The sequence below is a fragment of the Propithecus coquereli genome, unplaced genomic scaffold (genome assembly GCF_000956105.1).
Source record: "Propithecus coquereli isolate 6110/MARCELLA unplaced genomic scaffold, Pcoq_1.0 Scaffold7, whole genome shotgun sequence".
NCBI classification, from domain to species: Eukaryota; Metazoa; Chordata; class Mammalia; order Primates; family Indriidae; genus Propithecus; species Propithecus coquereli.
The window spans coordinates 13,390,438-13,407,902 of record NW_012153062.1 but is presented as its reverse complement, the minus strand read 5'-3'; the positions used below and the strand labels follow the sequence as shown (position 1 = coordinate 13,407,902).

The window sequence follows — 17,465 nt, the reverse complement described above, 5'->3', positions numbered from 1 at the left end:
AATAACAGAAAAAAATATTTGAAGAAATCATGCTGACTAAATACCAAATATAATGACAACTATCAACCCACAGACCCATGACACTCAATGAACCCCAAACACAGGAAAGAAGAAGAAAATAACAATAAGGCATTTCACAACCAAATTGCTTAAAATCAAAGATAAAGAGAAAATTTCCAAAGTGCCCAGATGGGGAAAACCACATCCCATACAGAAGAATAAAGATAAAGATGACAGCAGATTTTCTATCAGAAACAGTATAAGCTAGAAGAGCAACACATTTAAAGTACTGGGGTTCCAGAGGTCTCAAGGGTTTAGAAAGAGAAAAAAAAAATAAAGTACTGGGGCAAAAACAAAACGAAACAAAAACCAAGCAACCAGTCAAGATAGCATTCTATACACAGTGAAATGATCTTTAAAAAGACGAAAGTTAAATATTTTTTAGACATACAAAAACTGAAAGAATTCATCACTTGCAGACCTGCACTATAAGAAATGTTAAAGGAAACCCTTCAGGCAGAAGGAAAATGATACCAGATGGAAACCTGGAGTTGCACACAAGAATGAAGCACACTGGAAATGGTGACTACATGGGCAAATATAAAGATGTTTTCTTATTATTTAAATGGCTTTAAAAGATAATTGTTTAAAACAAAATTAATAACAGTGTATTGTGGGGTTTATAACATGTAGAAATAAATTGTATGATAATAACATAAAGGCCAACAGGGGAGAAATGGAAGTATATTGTCAGGTTCTTACACTGTATATACAGTGGTATAATATTCCTTGAAGGTGACTATAATAAGTTAAAGATGTGTACTATAAACCCCAAAATACAACAAAGAGTTATAGCTAATAAGCTAACAAATGAAATAAAATGAAGTCATAAAAAATACTCAATCCAAAAGAAGGCAGAAGAAAAAGGAAATGATATTAATAATTGCAAACAATATAAATGGTCTAAGCACACTAATTAAAGGGTAGAGATTGTGAGATTGAATAATAAAGCAAGACCCAACAATACCCTGCCTTACAAGAAACCCACTTTAAATATAAAACACAAATAGGTTAATATTAAGAGGATGGGAAAAGATATGCCATGCTAACATTAATCAAAAGAAAGCTGGAGTGGCTATATTAACATGCAACAATATACATGTTAAAGTAAAGAATATTAGTAGAGGTAAAGAGCACCATTGCATAATGCTAAGAGTTAGTTCATCAAGTGAACACAAGAATCCTAGGTGTTCATATACCTAATAAAGAGCTTCAAAATACATGATACAAAAATGTATTAAACTACTATGTATGAATGCTAATACACTACTTTTCCATTCTAAATTCAACTGGGCACACACAGCAAGGGTTTTTAAAAAGCTGTTGAATCAATCAATTATCTAGTACATACCAGATACTTAGGTAAGTCCTTTATGTATATTATTTTATATCTCAACAACAACCTTGCCAGCTAGGTAGGTGTTAATTTTGTTTCACAGAGGAAACTGAGGCACAAACCAATTAAATAATTTGCCTACAGTTACACAGCTACTTACTGGTGAGGTGGAACTGAAATCTAGGCTTATCTGACTCTAAAGTCCCTACATTTTATATCAGATGCATGACAATGAAGTTGCACACATGGCTTTTATTATTAAATCACCCCATAGGATATAAGCTCTACCCCAGTTCTACGAGATGCACTGCTAAATCCACAATGCAAAGGTATAGCTTGGGATGATCTATGATAATGATGAAAAGACAACAAATCTGCATGTGGCTAATAGGCCAGGTTGCTTTTACCACTGAATTGAGCCAATAGAAAGGGTCTAGATTTCACAAGTGTTTCATTTATGCATTCAACAAATATTTGTGTCACCTACTATGTTTTCTGAGGAATGAAAAGATTAATAAAAATAGTTCCTACCTTCAAGGAACTTTCAATCTAGCAGAGTTAATAAACACCTAGAAAATCCTAAAACAAAGGAAAAGGTAGTAAGCCCATATAAAATTTTTAAAAGAAAGAGAGAGAAAGAAAAGAAAACAAAAAACCCCACAAAACACTTCAGAGGTCAGAAGATACAATGTCTTTCTAAATAAGGAATTAAAAAAGGGTCCACAAAGGAGGTATCAGTATTATAAAAATTATGAAAAGTGTCATTTCTCAAATTCAAGACAGAAAGAAAAAAGAGAGGAGACTGTGGGTTGTAGCTCAATTTTTAAAAATCAAATAATACTGATAATTTATAATTTGCTGATTGATATTATGATTGAAATTTGTAGCCTAATTCAAAATACTCTTATAGTTTTAGTGCTTTTTCTCATTAAATACTATGCATACTTATTACATTATACCATATTCTAAAAATTTTTTTAACCTCCATCTCTGAAAACTTGAGTACCACAGCCAATTAGTGAGTATCATGGACACAGCTTTTGCTACAGACTACTATTTGTATCAAACAGTGCAAAGTGAGAGAACTCGGGATGGTATGAAGGTGAGTTGTTTCAGATGTTTTCCTATATATGAACAAACTGCACTGGGTTACGGACTCTGATCTCGTGAGGTGATAAACTCACATTAGACACATCTTGTGCTCCCTAGAGAACTTAATACTCCATCTGCAACTGGAACATAAGGAATGCAGAAGTGATAGGGTAGGCTGCAGGGGGAGAGACGAATGAGAGCATTCAGGCAGCATGAGGACAAGCAGTGTGAGCAATAACCCACAGGCTGCCAATGTCCATGGTGAAGAAACACAGTAGCAAGAACCCTTGGCAGTGCCCTTCAGCAGGTAGCCACAGGCTACCGTGAGCCAACCATACAGAACCTGCAAACCCCTGTTCCTTTTGTGACTGAACATCTACTCTGTGACAGGCACCGTTCTTGGTACTGGAGACAGCAGTGAACAAGACAAGGTCCCTGCTCTGGTAGAACTTACACTGGGGTACAGAAGAAATAATTAACAAGTAAATAAGTTATTACAACAAAATAGAACTAGATGTATGAATGTTTCCCCTATGCACATTTAAATGGAAACATCTTATATTCTTAATCGTGCCTTAATACAAACTTATGAAACATGTAACTAGATAAAACAACTTTTCTCCAGACTGGAACCAGATTTAGCCTGGCCCACACTTACAGTCAGGGTAAAGTCATAACAGTCAGGGAGCTCTTGATGACGAACTGTCTGCAGATTAATGGCTTTCAGTTTAAACTGAAGCTCCACTGTTAGGAGTCTAGAAAATAGAGGAGACTTTAGTTCAGTGGAAACATACACACACAAACAGAAGTTACACTCCCATCTGTGTCCCTCACCTGTGAAAGTCCAGCGTTAAGTTGAGTTTATTTTCTTCTGGTGTTCCAATGTGAAAAGGTTCGTCTGGCTCTACAAAGAAACATTCTGCCATAGAAAAGAACAAAAAAACATGATATAGTACCTAAAATAAATAAATAAAACTGCATTTTGAAAGGATAATACATTTAAGACCATATTCAGATTCTATTATTTTTCTGAATTAAGATTTTAAAAGCCAAACACCAATACCACTTGTTTACAATGACTCATTTGTTTTTAAGACATTCGTGGCTACAATGTTTCTGGAGTGGTTGGAGGCCAGAGAAAGATCTGAACTCTATGTCATTAGTGTTCTATAGAATATTATCTTCCTTCCTGTCTTTTTAAGCCTAGATAAACTTTGAGCCCCTCCACCTCCCTTTTTTGTATCTTAAGCATATGATTTGAAGCACTTGTGGTGACTAACGTAAGATTTTCTAAGTAATTTTAAGGATCTATTTTTTTTAATATGTGCTGATAACTTTTCCTCAATAAGCACTTAAAAAATAAAGAAAAATAGTATTTTAGAAAGTTTTCACTAGTTGGTACTGTTATCCTTTACTATCCCTGTCCAAAAAAATCCTTGTGTCTATTAAACTATTTGAATACTTACTTTTTTTTTTTTTTTTTGAGACAGAGTCTCACTCTACTGCCCTGAGTAGAGTGCCATGGCATCAGCCTAGCTCACAGCAACCTCAAACTCCTGGGCTCAAGTGATCCTCCTGCCTCAGCCTTCCGAGTAGCTGGGACTACAGGCATGCACCACCATGCCCGGCTAATTTTTGCTATATATTTTTAGTTGTCCATCTAATTTCTTTCTATTTTTAGTAGAGACGGGGTCTCGCCCTTGCTCAGGCTGGTCTTGAACTCCTGAGCTCAAACAATCCGCCCGCCTTGGCCTGCCAGAGTGCTAGGATTACAGGCGTGAGCCACCGCGCCCGGGCTGAATACTTACTTTTTAACTCAATGACCTAAGCTGATATTTTATTAATAGGTACAAGTTGCTAATAAGAATAAGCTGCATTATTCCAAGTTCTGATTCTCATTCCTATCCCTCAATCTACCCCAAAGATGTTAAATAGTGAAGTGCTGTTGGGGAAAGGGAGTTTTATATACATCAAGTGTTTGCAAGCATAATGCTCTGTAAGCATAAAATCTACCTATTTAATTGGTGTATCAAGCACAAGGTGGTGGCATATAGTGGCTAAGAGCACAGATAGCTTGGGCCCAATTTCAGCACTGCCTCTTCTACTCCATCTTGGACAGATCACTTAATTCTCTGAACCGTACTATAAAACGGGGATAACGCTCATGCCTTCTTTGTTGGTTTTTTTTTGAGGATTCTTGAATTACAGTGAAGAGCTCAGAACAGTACCTGACACATAATAACTCCTAAATAGTTCTTGCTGTGCCCGTAGCACAGAACACATCAATGTTTTCAGAAATGAAATCACTGATTTTAAGCATAAACCAAGAAGTTAAAAATTGAAATTCTAGTTTACAGAAGAACATTACCAGTTTCAATTTCTGGATCAATGTCAAAGGTATCATTTCCAGGACAGATGTTTCCTCGCTTGTAGAAGTGCTGACAGACTGCCATGGCAGACTGCTCCGTGCCCTTGTTCTTGTAAGCATGATTCCCAACTGAGACGTTGCGCAGCTGCAAGTACTTCAGCCAAAAGGAGAAACAGAAACTGGGAACGCCAGCCAGGGCAGAAGTGAGGCCAGATGTCCCCCCCTCCCCACCTTTGAACCTGGCAGGTCTCCACCTCCCCTCAGGGTGGAGACATTCACATTGACGTGCAGCATTAAGTGACCTGCTGCTGTGCACCACAAAGGCAGGTGGCGGGGAGCACTCGAATTAGAGTTCTGGGTTCAAGTATCATTTCTGTCACAAACTTTCTGAGCTTCGAGTTCCTTATCTGGAAAAATTAAAGTCTGAAGCCACATAATCTTTGAGATTCTTTCCTCCCTTAAGAACTATGTTCAGGGACTGATTTTTAAATTCAATGTTAATACAAATGTTATTTATCTTTGAACTATTTCCTATAAGGTCAGAGTTCTACCTTACTACTGTAATACAAGTATAAGAAATGGGATATAATTGTTCAAGGCTAACCAGCAAAACCTTTTCTTAAAAAAAAAATACATGCACACACAAACACACACACACATACATACACACACATATATATAGATTTTATCTTTGCAAGAATATAATTTAATCACTTTCATAGCAATAGTCCCCTATCCTAGTGAGTCCTCAATAAAACATATACTACTTTTACAAATGAGAATCTTATGGTACCTTGGAATAATTGTCAACTTAAACTCTTAATGGATTTCTGTGGATGTTTCTGAAACAATGTGTTTCAGAACCCTCTGTGAGCCATATGTTTGGCACAACTGGTCATACAAAGGTAAGGATATGGCATCTGTCTGTCTTGAAATTAACAATTTTGTGCAATAGACACAGAAAAAGAATTCTACTAAAAGATGCATGTGAAACATGCTATGCTAAATGAAGGAAATAACTTATAATCTAGATCTATGGGCTGGACTCTTAATTGGGCCTTGTCAAGGTCACAAATGAGCAGCATGTTGCCAAATCTGATGCTTAGTTCTTAGTCCTCATCTAACTTGACATCTCCATGGTATTTGGTGCCGTTGAATGTTTCCCCTTCACTAAATACTTTCTGCACTTGATTTGAGGAACACTGACTGCTTTTTCTTGGTCTCCTTTGCTCAATCCTCACATTGCCAACCTCTACATTTCGGAGTGCCTTTGGATTCAGACCACAACCTCTTTAGCCACATTCCCTCCACAGGTGACTTCAACTAGTCCCATGTTTAAAACACCACCTATACGCTGACAACTTCCAAATTTGCATCTCCAGCCCCCACCTCTTCACTGAATACTGCACCTGGAGAGCAATCTGCCTACATGGTGCCTACGGTGTCTAGAGGAATCTTGAACATGAGTGTGCAAACAGAAAAACCTGCTCCTTTCACAATAATCCCCTTCTCTATAAATGACTCTCTAAGTCAATCAGTTATTCAGGCCAAAACTTAGGAAAGATCCTTTAGTCTCCTTTTCTCATATTACACTTCCAATCCATCAGAAAGTCATGCATTACTTTCAAATTATCTGCCCACAGGAATCACCGAAAGATCTGAGCTTCCTCACCACAAAGCTGACTGCCTCTCATCACTTTCATTATTATGGCCCTAGTCCAACCACCATCATCTCTCTCCTGGGCAAATTAAGCCTCTAAACTGGTCTTCCTGCTTCCAATCCTGACTCTCACTATAGTCTAGTCTCCATCTAGAACTCACAGGATTGCTACAAGGGGTGAGTAAATTCATGCCTATAAAAAAAAAAAATCCTGCTCAAGACTCTTGTTCTTGCTGTTCCTCCTCCCTGGAAGCATCTTCATTGAGATAGCCACAGACTGCCTGCCCTCACTTTTGTCTGCTCTCTGCTCATGTTACCTAATCAGAGAGGCCTTCTCCAATCACCTCCAGTTGTTCACTCTTCTTGCTTTATTATATTTTTCACAGTACTTGTAACCAATAGATAGATGATGCCCTTATCTACTTATTTACTGCCTGTCTCTTCCTCTTAGAATATGACCTCCTTGACTTAGTCTATTTGTTCACTGCAGTACCCCTGCACCAAAAACAGTACCTGATCCATAATAAATGCTTAATAAATATTTGAGTGAACACATGTTAGCTTTTGCTTATGTACATTAGAGTCTCTCCCCTACTGAAAGCCCTTCCATGGCTTCCTGTCTCTCTCAGAATAAAATCCAAAACTACCGTCCATGTGCTGTAATTTCCCGAGAGACCCAGCCGCCAACTTCTCTGGCCCTATCTCTGTCCCATCACACTTTGCCTCCCTTGTATTTCCTCAGTCAGACCAAATGCTTTCCCGCCTCAGGGCCTGTGCTGTTGCTACTCCTTCACCCTGGATATTCTTGTCCAGATTTCAAGTCTTCAGAAAGGCCTTTTCCGACCACCCTGAAGCCACTGGTTATTGCTGGTTTATTTTTCTTCGTAGCACTCATCACTGCTTAACTCAAATGATTTTGGTTAAACTTGTTTAAGATCCATCTCCTCCATTTGAATGCAAGCTCCACAAGACAGGGAATTTATCAAGCCCACTGCTCTAACATCAGCACTTTAGGCACATGGTGGGTGCTCAAATATTTGTCAAATTAATGATGAGGTGAAAATGATTACAATGTAACAGTAGCGCTTCATTACTAGAGCCAATCTGTGCACAGTGAGTTGGTAAACTGTCAGCATAAAGTACAGGATTATGGCACCAAGTTTTCTGTTAGCATTGGGATTGAGAAAATGAGCCAGAAATCTACGATAAGAGAAGCAAGTTTTATAAGTTGTTAAATAGCATTATGTTCTACATGTAGGGGAAAAGAGTATAATGCTGGCGATATTCACTTTTGAGATTTTTGTTTTCTATCTAAGGTAGCAAGCAAACCATTGTGCCTGGAACGTGAGACATGAGATGCAAAGTAAATCTAGACAGGCAAGCAGGGGCCATACATCAGAGTCATAGCTGTGATGGGGCTCTGTAGGCCTTCTGAGTGCCCACTATGCACGTGTGGGGCAATCCCCACAGGAATCTCCTAAGGATAAGAACTTCCTAACCACAGAATCTTGTATCTTAAACCTTTTAAGATCTTGAAAGGCAAAAGATCTGAGGCCCAGGGCTGCAGGTACCTGCTGACATCATAAGCTATGCTACAGTCAGACTTCCTTGCTGTCTTAATAAGGCCTCTTAGTGGAGATCTGAGCATCTGGCAAGAACTGGATAATCTAGGGTGAGTGGCAGGGCTGTGTTCTGCTCTGGAGCCCGAGTCAGAGAACTCTGGGACAGGACTGTGGTGTGAGACTATGGTTGGAACTAACTGGTGGGATTAACAGTGAGGAGACTGCACAGAGCACCCAAGTGGCTGTGGCCTTTGTGGGCTTTAGGTAGGCTGGGCACATCTGTCCCTTCTGGCCTTTGCTGCTCTGCCTTGAGAAAAGGACTCTTTTGCTCAGATCCATGCCCCCCATGTTATCCTCTGAGTGACAATATAAAAACACATTAAAGGTCCTTAGCTGAGTAATATGGCACAAAAAGTAAAGCAGATTAAAACTGACTGCTCCTTAATTATAGATTCCTGTTTGTGGTCCTTCTGTGATCTCCGGATCCTGACACATACAATGAGCCTGTCGAGCTCTTTCACTTGTTCAGAAACATCTGAGTGCCTTTCATGTCCCTCTGCCTTCATGGAATAAATACATCAGGTGCTGTGGTGCTGAACGCTGTTTGTTAGAGATATGTAGATATAAATCTATCTATATAAAGAGGAATATTGTGCAATAAGATCTGTAATTTTAGATGAATTCTTTAGAAAACAGCCAAGAGGTGGTAGGGCAGGTGGGTGGGAAAGAAGGAACGCCAATCAGAAATAAGAAATTTATAAACTATGTTTGAGCTGCAAGAATAAACAATTCCAAGAAGACCCTGACGCCTTTTAACCTAAGCAACTGACCAGAAAGAGAAACCAGTCTGGAGAGAGTAGGCGGGAAGAGAATATGAAGCTACTCTGCACAGGGTAATCCTGAGGTGCTTGTGAAGTGTCTGGCCTGTAACAGTGTGAGCACCTGCCTGGGAGTCACCTCATCCTGGTGATGGCCAAGGCTGTGTAGTGGAGGAAACTTCTGCAGGAGGAGGACAAACCTTTGAGGACTGCTAAAATTTCTGGGGCAGATGGAAGAAAAGGAGCCAGTAAAGCTGATCCCAAAAGGGTTGAGGAAATAAGAGGACAGCCAGGGTATCATATAAGAACAAAATAATTATGTCTTTGACATTTAAATATAGAAGCATATATAATAAAAAGCAATGCTGTTATAATCATAGTATTGGATCACAATGAACCATGGTACCCTTCCGGATAACTGATTAGTCATGGATATACCTGTAAGGACTGAGATGCCACTGTTCTTCTTGTCAGTTTCCCTCCATAACTATCACCTCAACTATCAAGCAAGGAAACTTTGTTTCCTTACAGAAAACAAGGATCCGTCTTGCTTTAATATCAGCTCATATTTGATCTATTCAGTTCTCTGGAAGCATGTAGAATAACTGACCTCATTAATCCCCAAATCCCTACTTATTCATGAAAATTTTGATCAAGACACTTTTTATCTTCAACTAAAAGTACCAATGGTACTTGGAAGACAGTAGGAAATCACCTGCCCAAAGTACACCTCGGCAATTAGTATTATCTATTTATATGCTAGGGCTATCGTTTGAATGCAGAGCCCTCATGAATGGGATTAGTGACCTTATAAAAGGCTGAAGGAAACTATCTAGCCTCTTTTGCCCTTCCACCTTCCATCATGTGATGACGCAGCAAGAAGGTGCAGGCCCTCACCAGACACCGAACCTGCCAGCAACTTGATCTTGGACTTCCCAGGCTCCAGACTGTGAGAAAGAAATTTCTGTTGTTTATAAATTACTCGGTCCTGGGTATTTTGTTATATCAGCAAGAATGGACCAAGACAACTATAATGAGGAATCTACATGAATTTCTGTAAAGAATATGGAAATCTGATAAGCAGAATGGCCTGAATATCAAATATTATATTCTCAAGACTGAGTCTAGGCCTACTAATAAGGATAAAGACGTTTTATAAAGAATTTAATGGATTGTTTACCTCTTGCCTCTAATCCCCCTACCACAAAAAAAAAACAAAACAAAAAACCCACCAAACTACTAATTTGGTTAAGACTAGTTTGAGAAACTTAACACACTTAAAAAAATTCTCAAAACTGAATTATCTCCAATATTATGCTATTCCCCCCTCCACCGCCATTGTAGGATATAACTCTGCTTAATAATTTATGCAACTTATTTCTATTACTATAGATTTCTGGCTTCCCAATCCTAATACTAACAGAAAGCCTTGGTGCCATAAATATGTATTTTATTCTAGCAGTTTACTGTCTCACTGTGCCTGGATTATCTCTAGAAAATGAAGAGCCACAATTATACTATAATAACTTTCTGAAGAAGAGTTGTAATAATTTTGAAATATGGTCTGCAAATTAACCCAGGTTGGGAATGTTGACTTCAAGAACACTTTCAATGATATCTACAAAAAACTAAATTTGGGATCTTTAGAAGGTACTGTTTATAGCAAAACTAATTGATTAGAAACTCAGAATGAAATAGTTTCATCTGTATGAAAAACAAGCTTACTTTTTGTTTAGTGGTTAGTCAATGTCACAATAAAATCATTGTCATGTATGACATAAAGGCCTTGCTTATTTTTTAAGTGAATTTTAAGGTCTTGGTTGCTATATAAACTCTGAAAAGTTAATATTTTCATTATTTGTTAAGGGCCTGTAAAAGTATTAAGCTCTGAAGACTTAACGACTACTTACAACCAGGGTCATGGTTAGTAATCTTAAATATTTGAGGCTCCCATGCCAAGCCCTAGCTCTGATTCTTTTAATTAAATTTTTAAAGTTTCTGTTTCTCTGTTACTAAACAAAAGCTTTTTCAATTTCTAGTTTTGTAAATGTTCATTGACAATATTTTTAAAAAGCAATTTAAAAACGATTTTATACATAAGTCATTTCCAAGCAGAAATGTTCACCCTTCTACACTTGATTATTGGTTATTATATATATTGCTACCATTTTTCCGGTCTATTTTTTCTCCCAAGCAATGAATGCATGCACTTGATTTACCTGGTTCACTGCGAAAATGACCTGGTCGTACACATCCTTCTGTGTGTACACTGCATACGTGTCATCCATTCGGTCCATGTATCCTTTCAGGAAGAGATGTTTGAATGCTATAGTGTTCTCTTCCTTGAAAGCTACCACCATCTGGTTACTTAGCCCAAAAAAGACCAGCTTAAAAGAAAAAAAGAAAAGGTAAGAAGGTGGAAAATGTGAGCAGAAAAGGTGGAGGCAGAGGGTGCAGGGCCTTGAACAGCAAGTAGAAGAGTTTAAAATGAATTCTCTAAGATATTAAGAAGGTTTTGCAGCAGGTCGATAACATACTGTAAGGAAGTCCAAGTTCTATGACAAAATTATATTCCTAGGTATAATTACCAAAACTGTGACAATAAGACCAAAAATAGAAAATATCCTTTCAGTGTACCTCTAAATTATAGTAACAATAATGCATCCTTAATATTCATGCAAGATTGACCTCAGAGTTTTGCGTGAAACTCAATTGTTCACACACAAAAAAGTTGTTTCACTGCACTGCCATCATGTTAACAGAAGACCTTTCAATCAAACCCCAAAGCTTACTTTACTCCAAGTCTCTCTTTCATCTTCTCTTCCCTTCCAATGCACCCCACCCCCACACATACACGTTGTAAGTAGAAATTACACTCTAACTATACTCTGACTTAGATATCAGATTGAGGCAGGGTGTATTTTATATGGGAGGTGGGATATAGTCTACGTACGGGCCATATACTATTCCAGGAACTTTCCTCGTACTAATCCTGCATTATAGTTCCTAATACAACAGTTTTATAGATGCATACATAAACGCTCAGAGAAGATAAATGACTTTTTCAAGTCATATCACTTAGCAATGTGCATATAGTCAAAATTGGAACCCATATCTGACAGGCTAAATCCAGTCTCTATCCACCCTATCATGGCTACACAAAGTAATCCAGGGTCTGATCAGGAAAAATACAGAGAATAGACTAATTTTTCCCCCTCTCCTCTCTGCTTGTGATATATGATCTGCACTCCACACATATCATCACCCCCATTTCTGAAGAGCCTCTTTAAGCTAAATGTTCTCATTTAAATCCCAATAAGATGATAGCTTGATATTCCAGGGATTTTTGTATCTATTGAAGGTGGTGACCAAAAAGCCTCCAAAGAATTCCCAAAGATATTCTTACCAATCATTCAAATACATGAATACCTTCCATGTGTCAGCACTGAGCTAGGGGGAGGATATACAATTAGAAGACAATTGGTCTCTGTCATCAAAGGCTTAGTGGCAGACAGGAGTGACAATGGCTGAGAGGGGACTGCTATAATTCAGAGACTGAGCCAGGTAGTGGGAAAAGGGAAATTTTTAGTAGGGTGCCTATCACTGTAGACATCTTTCTTTTGCTGCTGCAGACACCAAATCTCCAACTTAACAGAAAGCCCACCTTCTTTTCCCTAAAAAGAGGTAATCTGTCACCAAGTCACCCTCATTTTCTCAATTACAAAGTTGCCTTTGTGTGGTATTTGTTTGATTGCTGAGATATAGATTAAGGAAACATCGCAATAAAGAAATCCTCTGTTCCTTTTAAAAATTTACCTAAACACCTTTTACATGATTATTACTAACAGGCTTAATATCTTAACCATTGGCCAGTCTTCCTCTTGTCCACCCTAGTAAATACAGTAAGGTTAGATGAGCTCCCTAAAAATTAAGGAGTAATTAAGAACGTAAGTCTTAGAGGAAATAGACCTGAGTATGAATCTCAATTCTACTCTTCTAGTTTCCTGACTATGACAGGTTATATTACCCTACTAAGCCTCCGTGTTCTCATCTGTAAAATGAGGATACCACTACCTACCTCTAATTTGTTTTGAAAATTGAACATGATGATGTCTGTTAAATGTTTAGCCTGGTACCCAGCAATACTCAAGTAGTATCTTTTATTATTCTAAGTAGAAAATACTCATGTTCAACTGATACAGGTATTTCCCCCTTATGAGAAATAAGACACATAAACTTTTCACGATTGTGACACACTGTATTATCACAAGGAAGTTAAGAACTTTAAATTCAACTTGCCAAATACCATATTGAGAATTGAACATCCATTTTCAGGGTGATATATTAGAGAGGGTGCCTGCCTCTAATGTCTCAATTTTGACACTGACTAGCCATATGACTTTTAAAGACCTCTATAAACATCAGTTTTCTCTTCTGTAAAATCAGAGATGCAAGCATTTATTCAATAGGAATGTTATTAGAATTAAATGAAATAAGGTACTGGAATAGAGTAGTCACTCAAATGTTTGTTTCCCTCGATACAACATCTAGTATTAGAAACTTAAGCAAGAATTCTACCAACCTCAAATGATTGTAGAAATTGCCTTAGTGTAACAATCATAAGCAGTTGTTCTCAATAAGCAGTTAAGATAGTAATGACAGGTTTTTAAAAAATCTCTCCGTTAATACAATTTATTTATTTACTTATGTATTTTTTACCAAGTTAAGAAGATAAAGCAATAATAAAAATAAACCTAATCTATCTATTTTTTCTCATTAAAATATTTTATTTTTGCCTCTTTGCTTTTAACAAGAGACAATTACTCTCACCAGCAGGAAAACATATTTTCATAAGAATAAATCACAACCAGTACATATAAGAATGACGAAATATGATTTCTCAAACAATGTTAAAAGAAGCCAAGGAAATGAGATTCAGAATTTCTCTTTGAACTAAAGCTCAGTCTGATATTTTACTAGCTAATGCCACTCCCTTTGTGTTAACACCACATTCTTTCACTCCACAATTCTCATGATCACAAGGCTGTGAGAACCTAAGAACTTGCCTGTAACAGAAACCCTTGAAGTTTCTGAAGAGAGAGAAATTCCCAGGAAACTAAGTAGGAAGAAAAAGAAAGTCTTCATGTCAGGCAACACTGGTTTCCATGGTTGATTAAGAAACCTTTAGGCTAAACCTCTTGACTGGAAGCCAAATATTAAAATCTTCTTTTCCTAAAAACTAATTAGATTATGTAACTAAAATTATAATTTAATGAAAGACAAGAAGAAAAAAAGGAACAAAAGCCATTTTCTCATAAATAGTAAAGAGAGAAGGGTTTAAGATAGTGTGTTTCCTTATTTTTTATTCTTCTCCATTATGCATACAGTTAAAGTTATAAAAACCACTGTCCATAGTTCTCTTTGTTATTAAAAGAGGCTTTCACCAAACTCATGATCTGAGATGCATACCTGGATAGTCACCATTGCAATTTTAAGAATTTGTATGGCAAGTTTCCATGGTTTTCTACCTCGAGCCCAGAACTTCTCACAGGGATTCATAAAAAAAAATTTGAGTTTTCGCCTCATCTGGTCTTCTAATAGAAGCTCCTCATTTGGAGATGTATGCTGGCTGAAAGTGCAGCGATTTTCCTCTTCGTGAGAGCTGCAGCTATTTACAACCACCTCGGAATTTTCCATCTCTAGGGAGGAAAACAAACCCAACATTTCTATTTAGTGACTAAAGGCGCAAGTCCATATTCTTTGCTATTGCAGGTAGAAGCCCAAACTAAAAAGATCTGGTTTCAAGTAAGCACCATTGCTCTAAACTGCACTTTTGATGTTTGCAGAATCAGTTAGAATGTAAGATGTCATTTTTCTATTTGTTTCAATTCCTAAGTGAATTTTCAACTAGTTGAAAGTTACCAAATTCAAGGGCTGCTTCTATCAGTAAAAGATATGTGCATATATACTTTCTGCCTTATTCAGTAATAGATATAATTAGAGCAGGGATTGGAGACCTGAGAGCCTGGGGAAGGACGTTAGAGAGCAAGTGGACCCTGAAATTATATGCAAAATTTCATATATGTGGATATGGGCACTTTTCTGTGGAGAAATGAAAACTTTCATCAGATTATCAAAAAATAAAAAAAATGTAAAACCACTGAGTTAAAGGTAGCAAGGTGTAGTGTAGAGAACCAAGATCCAGTTTGGTTTCTAATCTTGGTTCTATGACTTGACACTTTGTGACCTGAGGCGCGTCACTTAGCCTCTCTGAGCCTCAATTTCCTTTCCTGCAAAAATAGGAATAACAATACCCACCCTTCTATGATTTTAGCAATCATTAAATAAAAATGCAAACAAAGCCCTAGCACTAAGCAGGCTCACTTACCTAACACCCACAGCAGACAGAGCAGTTTCCTAAGTAGCCAACAAGGTTCATAAGGGGCTGTATGAGCCTCAGGAACAAAGGGGAAAGTAGGTGCTCAATTTAAGTCTGATTCCCAATCAGCAGCATCACTTTGTCTGGATTTTTTTTTTCCCTGTCCCTTTGAAAGGGTCAGTCTAGTTTTGTTGTCTTCATAGCCAGCCTTTCTGAAGTGATAGAGCAGTCACTCTAGAGACTGGGACCTATCTTGAATTTTCCCTCAGACTAAGACTGACACTACGGAAACCTGTTCAAAATAAAATATCTCAAACCACCAGGAGAGTAGAGTCCTTCCATACAGAATAGAAAGGCTGGCTTTGTTTGATATTTTTAAAATAACTTGCCCTCAGTGATGAAGGAGGGGTGGATTTAACCTGCATTCATACAATATCTGACAAGTCACTGTTTAGGTACCACACTGCTTTTCAAGTCTAGAATCCCACTTTTGATTTCAATTCAAACATTCTAAGCAAGCCCAGCATCTCCAAACAATAGATATTGACTATAAAGACTAGCCATGGGGAAAGTTTTTAAACTCTTAATTAATGAAAAGATTAATAAGAAACCATTGAATGAATAAAGCATAAAACGTATATACTACATAGCATACGCCCTACCTTCAAAATGAAATAATTATGACCAAACTCATTAAAGTGTGGCTCATACATGCATGTGTTAAGACGCCTGTCGAAGTATAAATAACAATAATTCTTAGGTAAAGACATAAAGGAAAGAAAAAAAGTTATCAATTCCTTAGACTCTTCAATCAAAAAGTTTTATTTTCTTCTTCAATAAGGTAGGATATCTTAACCAGCATTTAAGGAGACTTTACCTATGGGAATTAAAAGGAAGCTGATTTCATGTTCAGCGAAGCTCACATATGAATATCCACATCATAATGAAGCTGTTAATAATAAAGCATGTTGGTGAATTACAGCTTTGACATTAAGCCCTTTCTACTTTGCTACTGGGAAAACTAAACAAACTAGCCACACACCGTGTAACAGTAAACCACAGGAACCAAGAGAAAATGAGCCGACCGCCGTTAATTTATTCAGCACATCACACCGAGTTGTCCCAGAAGCGAGACATTACATTCACAAGGACAGACCGCTGAACTTGCAAACGTTAGCTTTATCCCATCTCAAAAGCCCTTCAGAAGGTGCACTTTAAAAACTGCCCACGGTGGGCCCCGCGGCTGTCGAGCTGCCTGCACCGCCCCGCACACCTACCCGAGCGGCGCCGGAGGCAGGAGGGCAAGGGGCCGTCCGGAGAGTCCACCCGAGGTACCAGGCACGCTCTTAGAAGGGACAAATTGGCATGCAGAGGTTATTTAGGCACAGCGGTCAGAGGCTTAATTGGATCAAGCTGCAGAAAATCAGAGAAAGCCCGGGAATACGCGTAAATAGTAAAAACCTCACAGTTGGCGACAAAGTGTGCAAGTTCGTTTCCTCAGAAGCGCTTTCCCACTTCACCAGACACAAAACTTCTGTCTCTCTTTCCTTTTTCCTTCACTTCTTTTTTTAAACAAGCTTTCAGACGGCCTGGTATTCCGCATGGGAAAGGGCGCGACGGCGCAGAGCGGCCGCGCGTGCCCAGGAGCTCTCCAGACAGCCGGGGCCCGCTGGACCTGCGCAGGGACCCGGCTTCCGCCCCCACGTCCATCCGCGCCCCTGCCCCCACACCTCCAATAAAGGGACAGTCCGAGTTGAGAAAGGCCGGCCGAGCAACCTCGAGACCGTCCCCGGGCCCTGGCCGGCATCCAGACAGCCCGCGCCGCCGTAGGCCTTCCAGGGCCCGAGGCTGTGGGACGCGGTGGCTTCCCGTTCTCGGAGTCCTTGCCCCAGGCTTCCCGGCGGGCGGTGGCCTGGGGGGAGCCGAGGAGCAGAGCCCCCACCTGCTGCAGCTTTGGACAAGAACCGACCCGCAGGGACGCGCCGACCAAACCCGCGGGGCCGGTGCCCAACCCCTGCCGGCGCGCCTCCACTGACCTTCGGCCGGCGGCGGTGCCGGGGCTGTGCCAAACAGCTGTAGCTCGCACCCCGCTCCCGCCCGTGTGCCCTCCATGGTACCGACGGCCAGGGGCCCGACCCTCCCGCTTTGTGTCCCCTACGGCTCTCGGCATCACGGTCCCTCCCTGAGCAT

The 17,465-nt window shown here is 39.1% G+C and overlaps 1 protein-coding gene across 2 annotated transcripts in view; it reads right to left on the bottom strand.

Moving 5' to 3' along the window:
- MCOLN3 (mucolipin 3) overlaps nucleotides 1–16,805 on the bottom strand; it is a 28,233-nt gene extending 11,428 nt beyond the window's left edge. The window contains exons 1-6 of one of the 2 annotated variants that reach the window (XM_012661063.1): nucleotides 16,742–16,805; nucleotides 14,366–14,595; nucleotides 11,116–11,283; nucleotides 4,857–5,010; nucleotides 3,323–3,407; nucleotides 3,147–3,243 (exon numbers count right to left, since the gene is read on the bottom strand). In XM_012661063.1, coding sequence (XP_012516517.1) covers nucleotides 3,147–3,243; nucleotides 3,323–3,407; nucleotides 4,857–5,010; nucleotides 11,116–11,283; nucleotides 14,366–14,593 — 732 coding nt within the window. In that variant the 5' untranslated portion in view covers nucleotides 14,594–14,595; nucleotides 16,742–16,805. Of the gene's footprint in view, nucleotides 1–3,146; nucleotides 3,244–3,322; nucleotides 3,408–4,856; nucleotides 5,011–11,115; nucleotides 11,284–14,365; nucleotides 14,596–16,552 lie in introns of both variants that reach the window. The other variant, XM_012661062.1, reaches the window with a different exon arrangement.
- Between the last annotated feature and the right edge of the window lie 660 nt (nucleotides 16,806–17,465).